Source organism: Polyodon spathula, chromosome 2 (assembly GCF_017654505.1).
Source record: "Polyodon spathula isolate WHYD16114869_AA chromosome 2, ASM1765450v1, whole genome shotgun sequence".
NCBI classification, from domain to species: domain Eukaryota; kingdom Metazoa; phylum Chordata; class Actinopteri; order Acipenseriformes; family Polyodontidae; genus Polyodon; species Polyodon spathula.
The window spans coordinates 5238060-5252466 of NC_054535.1; the positions used below are offsets into that span (position 1 = coordinate 5238060).

Here is a 14407-nt window from a genome sequence, read left to right on the forward strand (position 1 = left end):
ATTCTATTAATGCATGTATTGTAAGCTTAACAAAAGGTCAAAAACATGAGCAAACATTTGCTGAGAGCAACCTTTGCTGCATGATGTCATCTACAGTTACGGCAGGTGCTTTGCGGGATTTTTTTTTCTTTCCGACAAGCCTTTAACAGTGACTCATATTAATTTATTTATTGCTGCAATTTACCAGCTAGTCTAGTTGCACCGATACAGAGAGAGGTCACTTTTTTGCAGCACCCATATTAAAACCCATTAGACCAAGCATTTTTAACAGGATATGAGTAACCAAGATACTGGGTCTTTAAACTAACAGTGTCAATGGTTATAACTGCCCTATTGTACTATTCAAGGGATGGTCAAAATTCAAAGATCCTGAAAGATTTCCTAAGTGGTTTCATAACTTAGAAGTGCTTTTCTGTGCTTGTTTTACAATATTCTGTCCTGATAGATGTTCTGAAAACTGTCTTACATTGCATAATTTAATGCAAATAAATAAAAGTAATAAATAAATAAATATGATGGCGTATAATAAGTAGCAGACACTGCTTACACCCAAGTCAAAACTGCCATCCTGTAGGAATTAGCCAAATGTGTTTATAAAGTACTTCTGTTTTAAATACTGGACAATACTGGCCTTCCGCAGCATAGAGTCAACAGACTTCAGCTACAGTACTGCCGCCCAACTATTACAATGAGGTCTTTGTTAAAGATGTGGCGAATCTACAGGAAGACAGGAAAGCTTCACTGCTTTATGAAACACGTGGAAACCAAATAATGCATGGCCCACTGCCACTGACAAATAATAACCTCATAGCCAAGCAGTACAACCCGTGCCTGTGGTAATCAACACCTGGAAGCTCAACACATTGCAACAGTTCATTTTTACTAGATAACACCAGCAATAACACTTGAATAGAAGAATCACAGATGTGGGCAGAGATTTCTGCAAAATGTGACAGTAAAATGGTTAACTTTTAGCAGACAACAATGGTAATGGAACTAAGGGAATCACAGAATAGAGATGTGTACCGAGTATGCAGCCAATATCTCATACCATTAGGTCATCGCAAAACCAAATAGTCACATGATCCCAGTAGGGCAGCAATCTCAGGTCCCAGTTTAAAGTGAAGGGTTGTGGCAAAGTGGTTTGTAGTGCACATGTGTAGAGGTGATGCAGTGCTTAACAACAACAATCCAACAACAGTTCCAATGGCGAAAAACAAAGTTTTATTAATTGCTTTTAACTAATAAGCCTGACACAATGATGTGTACTGCTAGTCAAAACCATGGGGTTCAGTCCCGAAACAATAACAACAAACACACACTTTAACACACCCACACGTTCACCAGTCCAACAGTGAGTGCTCCGGGTGCAAGTGGTGTTGTGAATACAAGTTAATAGTGATTACAGGAGGTCCAGTGCAGTCTGGGTTTGATGCTGGCTTGTCAGTGACAGCTCCTGGATATTTAGCAGTCTACAATGACAAATAACAACAGTTAGTAAGACAGACAAGACAACACTAAACACTCAGTTTCTTTTACTCCTCTCTGTCAGTCCGTAACCATAACACAGGAACAGATCACTTGGCCGCATCCCCTGATATCCCTTCAGTCACACCCCGTTTGCTAGCGAGTGCAATCACGTCTCCTCCAATCCATAACTGACACATCACCTACCGCAGTACTGACTTGCAGTATTGTGGCTTCGCCCTCTTTTAGGATGGCTGACTTCCGACTGACTCTGGAATGAACTGTCACACCATCCATCCAGTCCGGGACACACTGTTCCTGTTATACCGCACCCTCACAGGACGGGAGGGAGACTGTCGATTCATTCGCTGTCTCTCACAAGGGTACTGTGAGATTTTGCACTGCTAAGTTTTAATAACAGACACATTTATCCATTCTAATCCAGGTCTTCAATTACTAAGCTCAGCTAGAAAACAATACATAAAGTCCTGTTTGGAACAAGGCTCTGTTGAATTCAATGAACAGACAAGAAAGGACTGAAGGAGCCACTTGCGATGATCCCAGGGTTATATTCGTAACATCCCCCTAAATTACTCATCGTCTACGTTTCATTAAATCGAATTAAACACATGGTGCGTTTTTAATGTCTCAACATTTTTTTTCTGTTCGATAAAGATGCATGTTACAGTTTACACAGAAAAAAAAGACAAGCAAAACAATATAAACATTAACCTTTCCAAAGATATTCATTAACCAATATGTAGTTTACCTATATAAATACATTGCTCTCTATATTTTAATTTATATCCAGATACATAAAATATCCATAGCCACATACAAACGGATATTGCATATAAAAAGAAAACACTTATAATAGCTATATAATACCAAAATATGAAACTGGCAGCATTGGGTAAAGAAAAAAACAGCTTCAGTTAAATAAGTACATTTTATTTATTACAAAATTATAAAAAAAAAAAAAAAAAAAAACATATTGCTTACTTTAGAAATTCACATAATGTGGCCAACAGATTTCTCCTTATCCTATACACAGTTGTCACACAAAACGTGTGTTTAAGTAGTGTTATTGTTGAATTACTGTAAACCTGAGCAGTTAAAAACAGAATTGTGAGCAATATAAACTAGTACAGAAAAAAAAAATAAAACACAACAAACATTTAACTCAAAAGACAAAATGGACAGTAAATAACATTTTCATCTGAGAGAATTTTTTTTTGGTGTGGTTTTCCAGTATATTCATTTCTATTTCATGTTCTGACAGTGACATGGGTGCTTTATCTCTTAGTTGTTATCTGTAAAACTAGTGGTAGGACCAACACAAGTAATGCAAGCTGCATCCTAGGACTTCACAGGGAAAGCAGGGGGGCATGAATTAACCTATAGATTCTCATACATTGTAGCATTAAATTGAATAGCACAGTGCATTGCACTATTAGATATTAAATAAACAGCAACATTTGGTAAAATAAAAAAAAAAAGAATAGCATGCTACAGTACAGAAAAACAGCACCAAACTGACCAACTGTAAACAATACACAAAGGCAAGGACACTTGTTTCAAAACAAAAACACTTATTATTTTGCAGTTTTAGCTCCTAACTTTTTCACTGGATACCAGTATTTAATGATCAGAAGTAATAATGATTATTACTTCTGCAACATTCACAGAGTTCTCTTCAGTCTTCTCTGCCCACAATGTGAGAAACATACAATACACTTTAAAATACTTTTTTTTTTTATAGATGTCCATTTTGACTGACGAGAATTTCATGTAAAATCTATGAGAAAACGTAATGCTGTTTGAAAATGTTGTGTTGATTACAGATTCCACACAGTCTCTCACACACACACACATCTTTTAGTTTTCATCTAATTTGTTAAAATCTGAATGCTTTGCAGCAGGTAAGGAGGGCTGGGGTACGCGAGAAGACACAGAAATAAAAAGGCAAACTTGCAATACAAGTATCTGACAGATACAAAAGGAGACAAAAGAATAATAACACTGACAGTACAAATAAAATCTGTCGTGCCACCATGGAACTTTAAACTTCACTTGCTTTCTTGTTGCAACAGGTGTGGACAATAAGTATATATGCCAAACAATGTTTGCGTGGAGTTTTCAAACAATGGCACTGCAACACAGTCACCAGGAACAGAATCTAAAAAAAATACATCCTGCTGTTCAGGTTGGCAGGGAATATTCCGTGTTATTTCCATCTCCAATGTCTTTGAAGCATCTGGAGCATCACTATTGCAGGACTGAGCACTAAAACAAGCCCTCAATTTGTTGGTGATGCCGTGTAAGGCAAAGGGTTCAAGCTTTTATATAATTTAGAAGTATTGCAAAACTTGTATAAAAGTAGACACATTTTTTTTTTTTTTTTAGAAAAAATTAAAATCTTAGATTCCTACATCCATATGCCACAGCAGGTATTACAGGTTAGGGTACTGTTGCTATCGTTTCTGAGCAGGGAGGGCACTCTTTCCACCATGTTAATGATGATACAAACCCTGCACAAAAAGACATTTTGTTAAATCTTTCCATGAAACAACACCTTGATATGCTAACTAATAAACACTGTTCTCTGTCAAGCATTTAGATTGTGACACAGTGACCCCAGTGCACTGAGCAGATGTAAGGCAGCCTGTTCTATATGTATTTATTAAGTTCTCGATACCACTTTAGCCATGTCAGAAACCTACCTTATAAACAGCATCACAGGTCTGTATTACTTGGTTGCTACAATTCAAAGAGAATAGACAAGTCAGGGAGAGCTGGAATTATCAATACAAACCAGAATGAAAGAAACAAGATCACATACAGTAAAACCTGCTCATGTGACCACCTTTATTAAGAGACCACCTGGTCTAAGTGACCTCTATAAATTCCTCCAAGTGATATCTGTGCTTTAATTTACCTGTACTAAGAGACCACCTGTCTAACATGACCAGTGACCACAATTCTTTTATCCAACAATGGACTCAAACCTGTATTAAGCAACCATTTTAGTCAGCTTTTATCTGTAATCAGTAAAACTATTAAAACAAGGCTTTCTTGTAAAGTGAGAGAGAAAACATGGAAAAACGAAAGGTCCTCCTCACCCTAGATGACACAATTAAAGTTACTGAACTTGAAAAGACAGAAAGTAGCGGACAAATTGATGAAAAATTTGGCGTTGGAAAGATGCAGATACAGAACATTTTGAAACGCAAAGTAGAACTGGGCATATTCATTGCTGTCACAAAATAATGTCTTTCCAAATGCGTTATCTAAATGAATGTAATTCAATTATAGTACTTCCTTTTGTTCACATTCCATCTTGGAGTCTTTTACAGTGTATTTTAAACATACATACACAATTACAGGAAGGCATGTCGGAGACACATAAAATGCATGGGCCCTCTTTTATTCAGAGACCTCTTGAGTGGTCTCTGAATACAGCTTGACTGTACTTTAACTGACTGGATTTTTTTTTTTTTAAATCCAAAGTGCTTTAGACAGATGTTGAATAGCTGTTGCTACTAACAGATATCAAATTCAAATGTACGTCTGACTGGCATGTATACAGTTTACAGTCACCTTTTACACTTTTGTCAAGGAATGGGATGTTTCATCAAACGTAAACCAGATGCAGTTGCTTCTCCGTATCCATTTCTGGTAGAAACTCAATTAATTCAAACTCAATCAAGTAGATGGCATTTATTAACACGTTTCTTACAATATCTATTAGTGCAATGAGGTATAGTAAAAATGAAGTGAATGAGGCCATCTGGTGTTATAAAGTGGTATCACAATAAATATGCAGTATGGTTTCGTATTTTTTGTTCTCAATATTGTTTGTGTAGGTTTCAGTTCAAGAAGTAGACTACCTATTCTTTCCCCGACATCACTTGACAAAGAGTATTTGGTCAACTACAGCAAACTAAAAGTAGTGTACTAACTGTGGTTAGTAGTAATGACAGTGCAGAATGTGTCTGTCTCCAAATCAATTAATTGGATGTTGATTTGGAGATGGCCACGTATATAAACCTGTCTGTTTCTGTGTTCAAGGTGTGTGGGTGTGAGAGGGAGATGGGAAAAATTAAACAAAGTTAAAAGAAACAAATTGCTGCTAGTGCTGGGCCTCACTATTTGTTGGATTTGTGTTCGAGTTTTGTTTTCGTTTAAACCTTTTATTTTGCTCTGTGAGAAGTGTTTTTGTTTAAATATTTATTTTATTGTTTTTGTGTATAAAAACGGGCCTCAGCGCTTGCACCCAAGTACCTGCCTGTGTATCTATCAGCTGTCTGGTGCAGAGACGTCAGTACTCGGCTTAAAAGGGAAATCATTCAAAAGCGTGATTTGGGGGTTTATAAAATGAAGAAAATATCAAAGATCACTTAAAATAATAGTTTAAAAACTTTAGTTGAAATATGTATCATAAGAATGCAGCACACTCTGGCATTCTCTGGTCCAGGAAGATAAAATGGACAGTTTAGCCCTGAGGCTTTAAGAAAGAACAAGAACTGAGAGACATGCCCATTAAGATGTGGTTAGGAGGATGAATCAATGAAGTCATTGAACTTGCTAGCCTCTACTGACTCCTTTTGGGTGGAGACCAGCAACTCATTGTAAGCTGTGGGTGTTTAGCTTCCAGTATTGTTATCCAATTGAAACTAAGTTCTTATGTATATTATCAGCAATTGTTCTTTGTTTCCAATGGATATATCAAAAATGCTTGTGAAGCCTGCTCTTTGAATGGGGTAATGACCAATGATTTATACATTCTTCTCTCTTACTGGCTTAGGAATTTTCTTGGACGTCATGGAAGACTGAACAATCCAGAAGAATCACAATGGGGCTAGCAGCTAGTTTTTATACTAACAAAAGAATGTTCAATGTCTTGTTCTTGCTCCCTCCTTACCTGTGGCTCAGAGGCAGCTCTGCTCTTTGATTCCTCTTGTGTAGGGGTAGCAGGGACTTCACCACTGGAACCTATTCCATCCTGGCACTCAGAAATCAGGCTCTTTCGTTGCTTTGGATTGGACCTGCTCTCTGCCTTTGTTACTCGGAACCTGGAAAAAGAAAACCATATACTTGCTATTTATGGTGAAGAACACAATTTAGAGCACAGCAGCCTGTATTTTAAACTCCAAAGCCACTCTCAGGCAATTAAAAGCTAAATGTAGTTTTATAAAAATCCTCAAAAATAAGGACAAATTGTTCTTTTAAATTCTGATATATGTCTGCATGAACCCATTCAACAATATTTTGGTCTGAATTGTTATGTCATGTTCAGGGTGTACTGGTATAGCATATAAACATGCTGACTATGTAAATATTGTATGTGTTACCTGAATGGCTGAAGGAGAGAGGCACTCCATAGTTTAATTTCATGTTCTTGCTGCAGTTGCATTTAGATCCACAAATTAATTTCCAGCAATATTATCAGTTGACCTTATACAGTATATACCAGTTAGCATTTTACAGTACAGCTACGCAAAGGTTTAGCATCACCTAGAATTTTATGACTGATACATAATAAAAAATAAATACTAATAAATGATATGAACATAATTTTGATATTTTATTTAACATCATGTAATCAAATTAACTGCAAAATTATATTACCAAAAAAATACTATTTTGTATTTCCTATCCCCTGCTGTCATTCAATGCAACAAGATGGGGCTTGAAATTTCAATCATAAAAGTGCAGTATAGCCCACAGAAATAAATGCAATATTAGTTGTAATCCACAATCTTTAGAAGCTATAGTCTGGAAAGGAAAGCTTAAAATATGGATAGTCACTCCTCAGTTAGCCTTACCTAAGGTAACATTAGGTAGTTCAAGATTAGTGCTAATCAGTATCTGTGAAACCAGCCTTTAGCATGACTTATGTAAGGGTTTCATTTCACTAATATTAACACAGAGCATTCTTGTTGTATGCGTTTGCTATGACTTCCTTTTTGTTTTGCTGTTACAACACTGCATTACTCAACCTTACTGTTAACCCTGGACACTGCAATACTGGGATCTCAGCTCAATTTCAAACATTTCTCTTCAGTCTGACTTCATTTTTCTCCATATAAAACCATTGCAAGGGTTCATCTTTCTTCAGACACTTAAGCCAATGTGACAGGGCCTGCTTCCTCAGCTACAGGGGAAATATCTGGCTCCCTTACCCTTGGTTGTCTCTAGAGGGGTGTCACAGAGACGGCCGAAGTGGGCGGCGTCAGAGCCAGGAAAAGTAATGAAATACACAAAACACAGGACGGATGAAATGAAATGATGAAGACGCCTGTTGGCGCCGGTTTAATACAAAATAAAAGGTTTAACAAACACGAAAAACACAGGACACGGCACTCTACGCCAAAATAAATAGACAAACAAAAACAGACTAAACTTAACAAAACGGTGCACGGACAGACACTGACAAACACGGTGAGCGGATACTTTCTCCTCTTATTATTACTACTACTGTTTATTTCCTCCGTCTCCAATCCCGTTCTCCGCTCACCGAACACCCAACCCCAGTATGTGACAACGTGCATCTATATATACTATTGTGCTGGGATTCAATTACCAATTAATTATTCACTTGAATCCCAGCACGTGAATTAATAAAGTGCAATTCCCCGTGCTCACATATTATTACATTTTACTTGCACGTGAAGTGCTGTGCAATCCTCGTGCCTAAATACACATATACATTTTAAACACTCGTGTTACACAGACCCGTTTATATCCCGTGTACCAATGTCTATACACCAACATTTAAACACACCACACGCAACACATAACAGATAATATACACAGGGGCGGGCACTTTGTTACATATACCCCCTCCTGTGCAAAGCACACATGGCCTCAATGGCCACCTCCCCCCTTAAAAGCCCAAAAGTCCCGCCCAAAGTCCTTGGCCAGGACCAGAGGCTTCCAGGGGCCCACAGGTCGTAATGCTGTCAGCAGGGTAGCATTCTCCTGCCAGGGTAGTCCTAGCAGCGGAAAGGCTGCTTGGGGTGTGGTCTCCTGACCTTCCCCCTCCTTCGGCGCCGGCAGCTCCCCTTGGTGGGGCTTCAACCACCGTTCTTCCTGCAGGGAAGAAACTGCAGAGGGAGCAGGTCTCCGGACCTCCCCCACGATCTCCGGCAGCGAAACTGCTGCTGGGGTTGGCGGTCTCCAGACCTCCCCCCCCTCCGGCAGCGAAACTGCTGCTGGGGTTGGCGGTCTCCAGACCTCCTCCCCCTCCTCCGGCAGCGAAACTGCTGCTGGGGTTGGCGGTCTCCAGACCTCCTCCCCCTTCTTCGTGGCCGGCAGCTCCCCTTCGTGGGGTTCCGGCCACAGTACTTCCGGCTGTGATGCGGAGCGGCGGGCAACCCCAGGCGATGCAGAGCGGCGGGCAACCCCAGGCGATGCAGAGCGGCGGGCAACCCGGGCGATGCAGAGCGGCGGGCAACCCCAGGCGATGCAGAGCGGCGGGCAACCCCAGGCGGCGATGCAGAGCGGCGGGCAACCCCAGGCGATGCAGAGCGGCAGAGCGGCGGGCAACCTTGGGCGAAGCGAGGCTGGCATCCTTGGGCGAAGCGAGGCTGGCATCCTTGGGCGAAGCGAGGCTGGCATCCTTGGGCGAAGCGAGGCTGGCATCCTTGGGCGAAGCGAGGCTGGCATCCTTGGGCGAAGCGAGGCTGGCAGTCAGGACAAGCTGGGGTGCGGGTGTTGGCCCTCTTTTCGGCCACTGCAGCCGGGAGGTTCTTCCCCGTGCTTCCCTCAGCAGCCTATGCAAGGGCTGCTGAGGACCGCCAGCATCTAGTCCTGGCCCTTCTGGTGCAGGGAGAGGCAGCTCCTGCTCCTCTCCCCCTGATGGAGGTGGAGGCAGAGGAAGCTCCAGCTCCTCTCCTCGTGATGGTGGGGGAAGTGATACCAGCAGGCATTCACCCTCTGCTGGTGGGGGAAGTGATACCAGCAGGCATTCACCCTCTGCTGGTGGGGGAAGTGATACCAGCAGGCATTCACCCTCTGCTGGTGGACAGGGACCCAGCAGGCATTCACCCTCTGCTGGTGGACAGGGACCCAGCAGGCATTCACCCTCTGCTGCTGGTGGTGGGAGGCAGCAGGCAGCTTGCTGCTCCTCTGCTGGTGGAGGTGGCGGAGGCAGAGGCAGCTCCTGCTGCTCTCCCCCTGCCGGTGGAGGTGGCGGAGGCAGAGGCAGCTCCTGCTGCTCTCCCCCTGCCGGTGGAGGTGGCGGAGGCAGAGGCAGCTCCTGCTGCTCTCCCTCCTGCCGGTGGAGGTGGCGGAGGCAGAGGCAGCTCCTGCTGCTCTCCCCCTGCCGGTGGAGGTGGCGGAGGCAGAGGCAGCTCCTGCTGCTCTCCCCCTGCCGGTGGAGGTGGCGGAGGCAGAGGCAGCTCCTGCTGCTCTGCCCCTGCCGGTGGAGGTGGCGGAGGCAGAGGCAGCTCCTGCTGCTCTGCTCCTGCCGGTGGAGGTGGCGGAGGCAGAGGCAGCTCCTGCTGCCTGCCGGTGGAGGTGGAGGTGGGAGGCAGAGGCAGCTCCTGCTGCTCTGCCCCTGCCGGTGGAGGTGGCGGAGGCAGAGGCAGCTCCTGCTGCTCTGCCCCTGCCGGTGGAGGTGGCGGAGGCAGAGGCAGCTCCTGCTGCTCTGCTCCTGCCGGTGGAGGTGGCGGAGGCAGAGGCAGCTCCTGCTGCTCTGCTCCTGCCCATGGAGGTAGGAGCGGCGTGTAGTCTCCTGGTGGTGGAGGTGGGAGCGGTGTGTAGTCTCCCCTTGTTACAGGGGACTGGTGCGGCTCTCCCTCACTTGCAGGGGACTGGTGCGGCTCTTCCTCCCTTGCAGGAGACTGGTGCGGCTGTGGAGACAGCGGTGGGACCTCTGCCTTCCTCTTCCCCTTTCCCCTTCTCTGCCACCTCCTCACCTTCCTCTCCTGCGGCAGTTCCTCCTCTCCCTCCTGGTAGGGGCAGCGGAAGGGACAATTGGCAAAGAGATGGTCCTGGTTGCAGAGGAGGCACCCCGGCAAGGACTGGTTACATCGCCGGGGATGTCTGGCCCTTAGGCGGCACTCCTCCTCCCTGTCCCTCACCTCTTTATCCTCTTTCCTGCTTCTCCCCATTTCTTTCTTTTTTTTTTTTTTTTGTAATCCAAAGACGCCCCCTTTTTTTTTTTTTTTTTTTTCTCCCACACAAAAAAAAACCTCTCCTGGTCTGACGCTTGGAGGCGCTGTTAAATCCCACGCAGGACACCACGTGTCACAGAGACGGCCGAAGTGGGCGGCGTCAGAACCAGGAAAAGTAATGAAATACACAAAACACAGGACGGATGAAATGAAATGATGAAGACGCCTGTTGGCGCCGGTTTAATACAAAATAAAAGGTTTAACAAACACGAAAAACACAGGACACGGCACTCTACGCCAAAATAAATAGACAAACAAAAACAGACTAAACTTAACAAAACGGTGCACGGACAGACACTGACAAACACGGTGAGCGGATACTTTCTCCTCTTATTATACTACTACTGCTTATTTCCTCCGTCTCCAATCCCGTTCTCCGCTCACCGAACACCCAACCGCCAGTATGTGACAACGTGCATCTATATATACTATTGTGCTGGGATTCAATTACCAATTAATTATTCACTTGAATCCCAGCACGTGAATTAATAAATTGCAATTCCCCGTGCTCACATATTATTACATTTTACTTGCACGTGAAGTGCTGTGCAATCCTCGTGCCTAAATACACATATACATTTTTAAACACTCGTGTTACACAGACCCGTTTATATCCCGTGTACCAATGTCTATACACCAACATTTAAACACACCACACGCAACACATAACAGATAATATACACAGGGGCGGGCACTTTGTTACATATACCCCCTCCTGTGCAAAGCACACATGGCCTCAATGGCCACCTCCCCCCTTAAAAGCCCAAAAGTCCCGCCCAAAGTCCTTGGCCAGGACCAGAGGCTTCCAGGGGCCCACAGGTCGTAATGCTGTCAGCAGGGTAGCATTCTCCTGCCAGGGTAGTCCTAGCAGCGGAAAGGCTGCTTGGGGTGTGGTCTCCTGACCTTCCCCCTCCTTCGGCGCCGGCAGCTCCCCTTGGTGGGGCTTCAACCACCGTTCTTCCTGCAGGGAAGAAACTGCAGAGGGAGCAGGTCTCCGGACCTCCCCCACGATCTCCGGCAGCGAAACTGCTGCTGGGGTTGGCGGTCTCCAGACCTCCTCCCCCTCCTCCGGCAGCGAAACTGCTGCTGGGGTTGGCGGTCTCCAGACCTCCTCCCCCTCCTCCGGCAGCGAAACTGCTGCTGGGGTTGGCGGTCTCCAGACCTCCTCCCCCTTCTTCGTGGCCGGCAGCTCCCCTTCGTGGGGTTCCGGCCACAGCAGCTCCCCTTCGTGGGGTTCCGGCCACAGTACTCCGGCTGTGATGCGGAGCGGCGGGCAACCCCAGGCGATGCAGAACCCCGGGCGGCAGACCCCAGGCGATGCAGAGCGGCGGGCAACCCCAGGCGATGCAGAGCGGCGGGCAACCCCAGGCGATGCAGAGCGGCGGGCAACCCCAGGCGATGCAGAGCGGCGGGCATCCTTGGGCGAAGCGAGGCTGGCATCCTTGGGCGAAGCGAGGCTGGCATCCTTGGGCGAAGCGAGGCTGGCATCCTTGGGCGAAGCGAGGCTGGCATCCTTGGGCGAAGCGAGGCTGGCATCCTTGGGCGAAGCGAGGCTGGCATCCTTGGGCGAAGCGAGGCGAGGCTGGCAGTCAGGACAAGCTGGGGTGCGGGTGTTGGCCCTCTTTTCGGCCACTGCAGCCGGGAGGTTCTTCCCCGTGCTTCCCTCAGCAGCCTATGCAAGGGCTGCTGAGGACCGCCAGCATCTAGTCCTGGCCCTTCTGGTGCAGGGAGAGGCAGCTCCTGCTCCTCTCCCCCTGATGGAGGTGGAGGCAGAGGAAGCTCCAGCTCCTCTCCTCGTGATGGTGGGGGAAGTGATACCAGCAGGCATTCACCCTCTGCTGGTGGGGGAAGTGATACCAGCAGGCATTCACCCTCTGCTGGTGGGGGAAGTGATACCAGCAGGCATTCACCCTCTGCTGGTGGACAGGGACCCAGCAGGCATTCACCCTCTGCTGGTGGACAGGGACCCAGCAGGCATTCACCCTCTGCTGGTGGAGGAGGCAGAGGCAGCTCCTGCTGCTCTGCTCCTGCCGGTGGAGGTGGCGGAGGCAGAGGCAGCTCCTGCTGCTCTCCCCCTGCCGGTGGAGGTGGCGGAGGCAGAGGCAGCTCCTGCTGCTCTCCCCCTGCCGGTGGAGGTGGCGGAGGCAGAGGCAGCTCCTGCTGCTCTCCCCCTGCCGGTGGAGGTGGCGGAGGCAGAGGCAGCTCCTGCTGCTCTCCCCCTGCCGGTGGAGGTGGCGGAGGCAGAGGCAGCTCCTGCTGCTCTCCTCCTGCCGGTGGAGGTGGCGGAGGCAGAGGCAGCTCCTGCTGCTCTCCCCCTGCCGGTGGAGGTGGCGGAGGCAGAGGCAGCTCCTGCTGCTCTGCTCCTGCCGGTGGAGGTGGCGGAGGCAGAGGCAGCTCCTGCTGCTCTCCCCCTGCCGGTGGAGGTGGCGGAGGCAGAGGCAGCTCCTGCTGCTCTGCTCCTGCCGGTGGAGGTGGCGGAGGCAGAGGCAGCTCCTGCTGCTCTGCCCCTGCCGGTGGAGGTGGCGGAGGCAGAGGCAGCTCCTGCTGCTCTGCCCCTGCCGGTGGAGGTGGCGGAGGCAGAGGCAGCTCCTGCTGCTCTGCTCCTGCCCATGGAGGTAGGAGCGGCGTGTAGTCTCCTGGTGGTGGAGGTGGGAGCGGTGTGTAGTCTCCCCTTGATACAGGGGACTGGTGCGGCTCTCCCTCACTTGCAGGGGACTGGTGCGGCTCTTCCTCCCTTGCAGGAGACTGGTGCGGCTGTGGAGACAGCGGTGGGACCTCTGCCTTCCTCTTCCCCTTTCCCCTTCTCTGCCACCTCCTCACCTTCCTCTCCTGCGGCAGTTCCTCCTCTCCCTCCTGGTAGGGGCAGCGGAAGGGACAATTGGCAAAGAGATGGTCCTGGTTGCAGAGGAGGCACCCCGGCAAGGACTGGTTACATCGCTGGGGATGTCTGGCCCTTAGGCGGCACTCCTCCTCCCTGTCCCTCACCTCTTTATCCTCTTTCCTGCTTCTCCCCATTTCTTTCTTTTTTTTTTTTTTGTAATCCAAAGACGCCCCTTTTTTTTTTTTTTTCTCCCACACAAAAAAAAACCTCTCCTGGTCTGACGCTTGGAGGCGCTGTTAAATCCCACGCAGGACACCACGTGTCACAGAGACGGCCGAAGTGGGCGGCGTCAGAGCCAGGAAAAGTAATGAAATACACAAAACACAGGACGGATGAAATGAAATGATGAAGACGCCTGTTGGCGCCGGTTTAATACAAAATAAAAGGTTTAACAAACACGAAAAACACAGGACACGGCACTCTACGCCAAAATAAATAGACAAACAAAAACAGACTAAACTTAACAAAACGGTGCACGGACAGACACTGACAAACACGGTGAGCGGATACTTTCTCCTCTTATTATTACTACTGCTTATTTCCTCCGTCTCCAATCCCGTTCTCCGCTCACCGAACACCCAACCCCAGTATGTGACAACGTGCATCTATATATACTATTGTGCTGGGATTCAATTACCAATTAATTATTCACTTGAATCCCAGCACGTGAATTAATAAAGTGCAATTCCCCGTGCTCACATATTACTGCATTTTACTTGCACGTGAAGTGCTGTGCAATCCTCGTGCCTAAATACACATATACATTTTTAAACACTCGTGTTACACAGACCCGTTTATATCCCGTGTACCAATGTCTATACACCAACATTTAAACACACCACATGCAACACATAACAGATAATATACACAGGGGCGG

General features: G+C 46.9%; 1 protein-coding gene across 5 annotated transcripts in view; it reads right to left on the reverse strand.

Annotated features, from left to right (window-relative positions):
• Positions 1–1201: 1201 nt before the first annotated feature.
• LOC121329156 (RELT-like protein 1) overlaps positions 1202–14407 on the reverse strand; it is a 39936-nt gene continuing 26730 nt past the window's right edge. For 3 of the 5 annotated variants that reach the window (XM_041274574.1, XM_041274566.1, XM_041274557.1), the window contains exons 6-7: positions 6392–6542; positions 1202–1472 (exon numbers count right to left, since the gene is read on the reverse strand). In XM_041274574.1, coding sequence (XP_041130508.1) covers positions 1341–1472; positions 6392–6542 — 283 coding nt within the window. In that variant the 3' untranslated portion in view covers positions 1202–1340. The other 2 variants (XM_041274584.1, XM_041274594.1) reach the window with 2 other exon arrangements.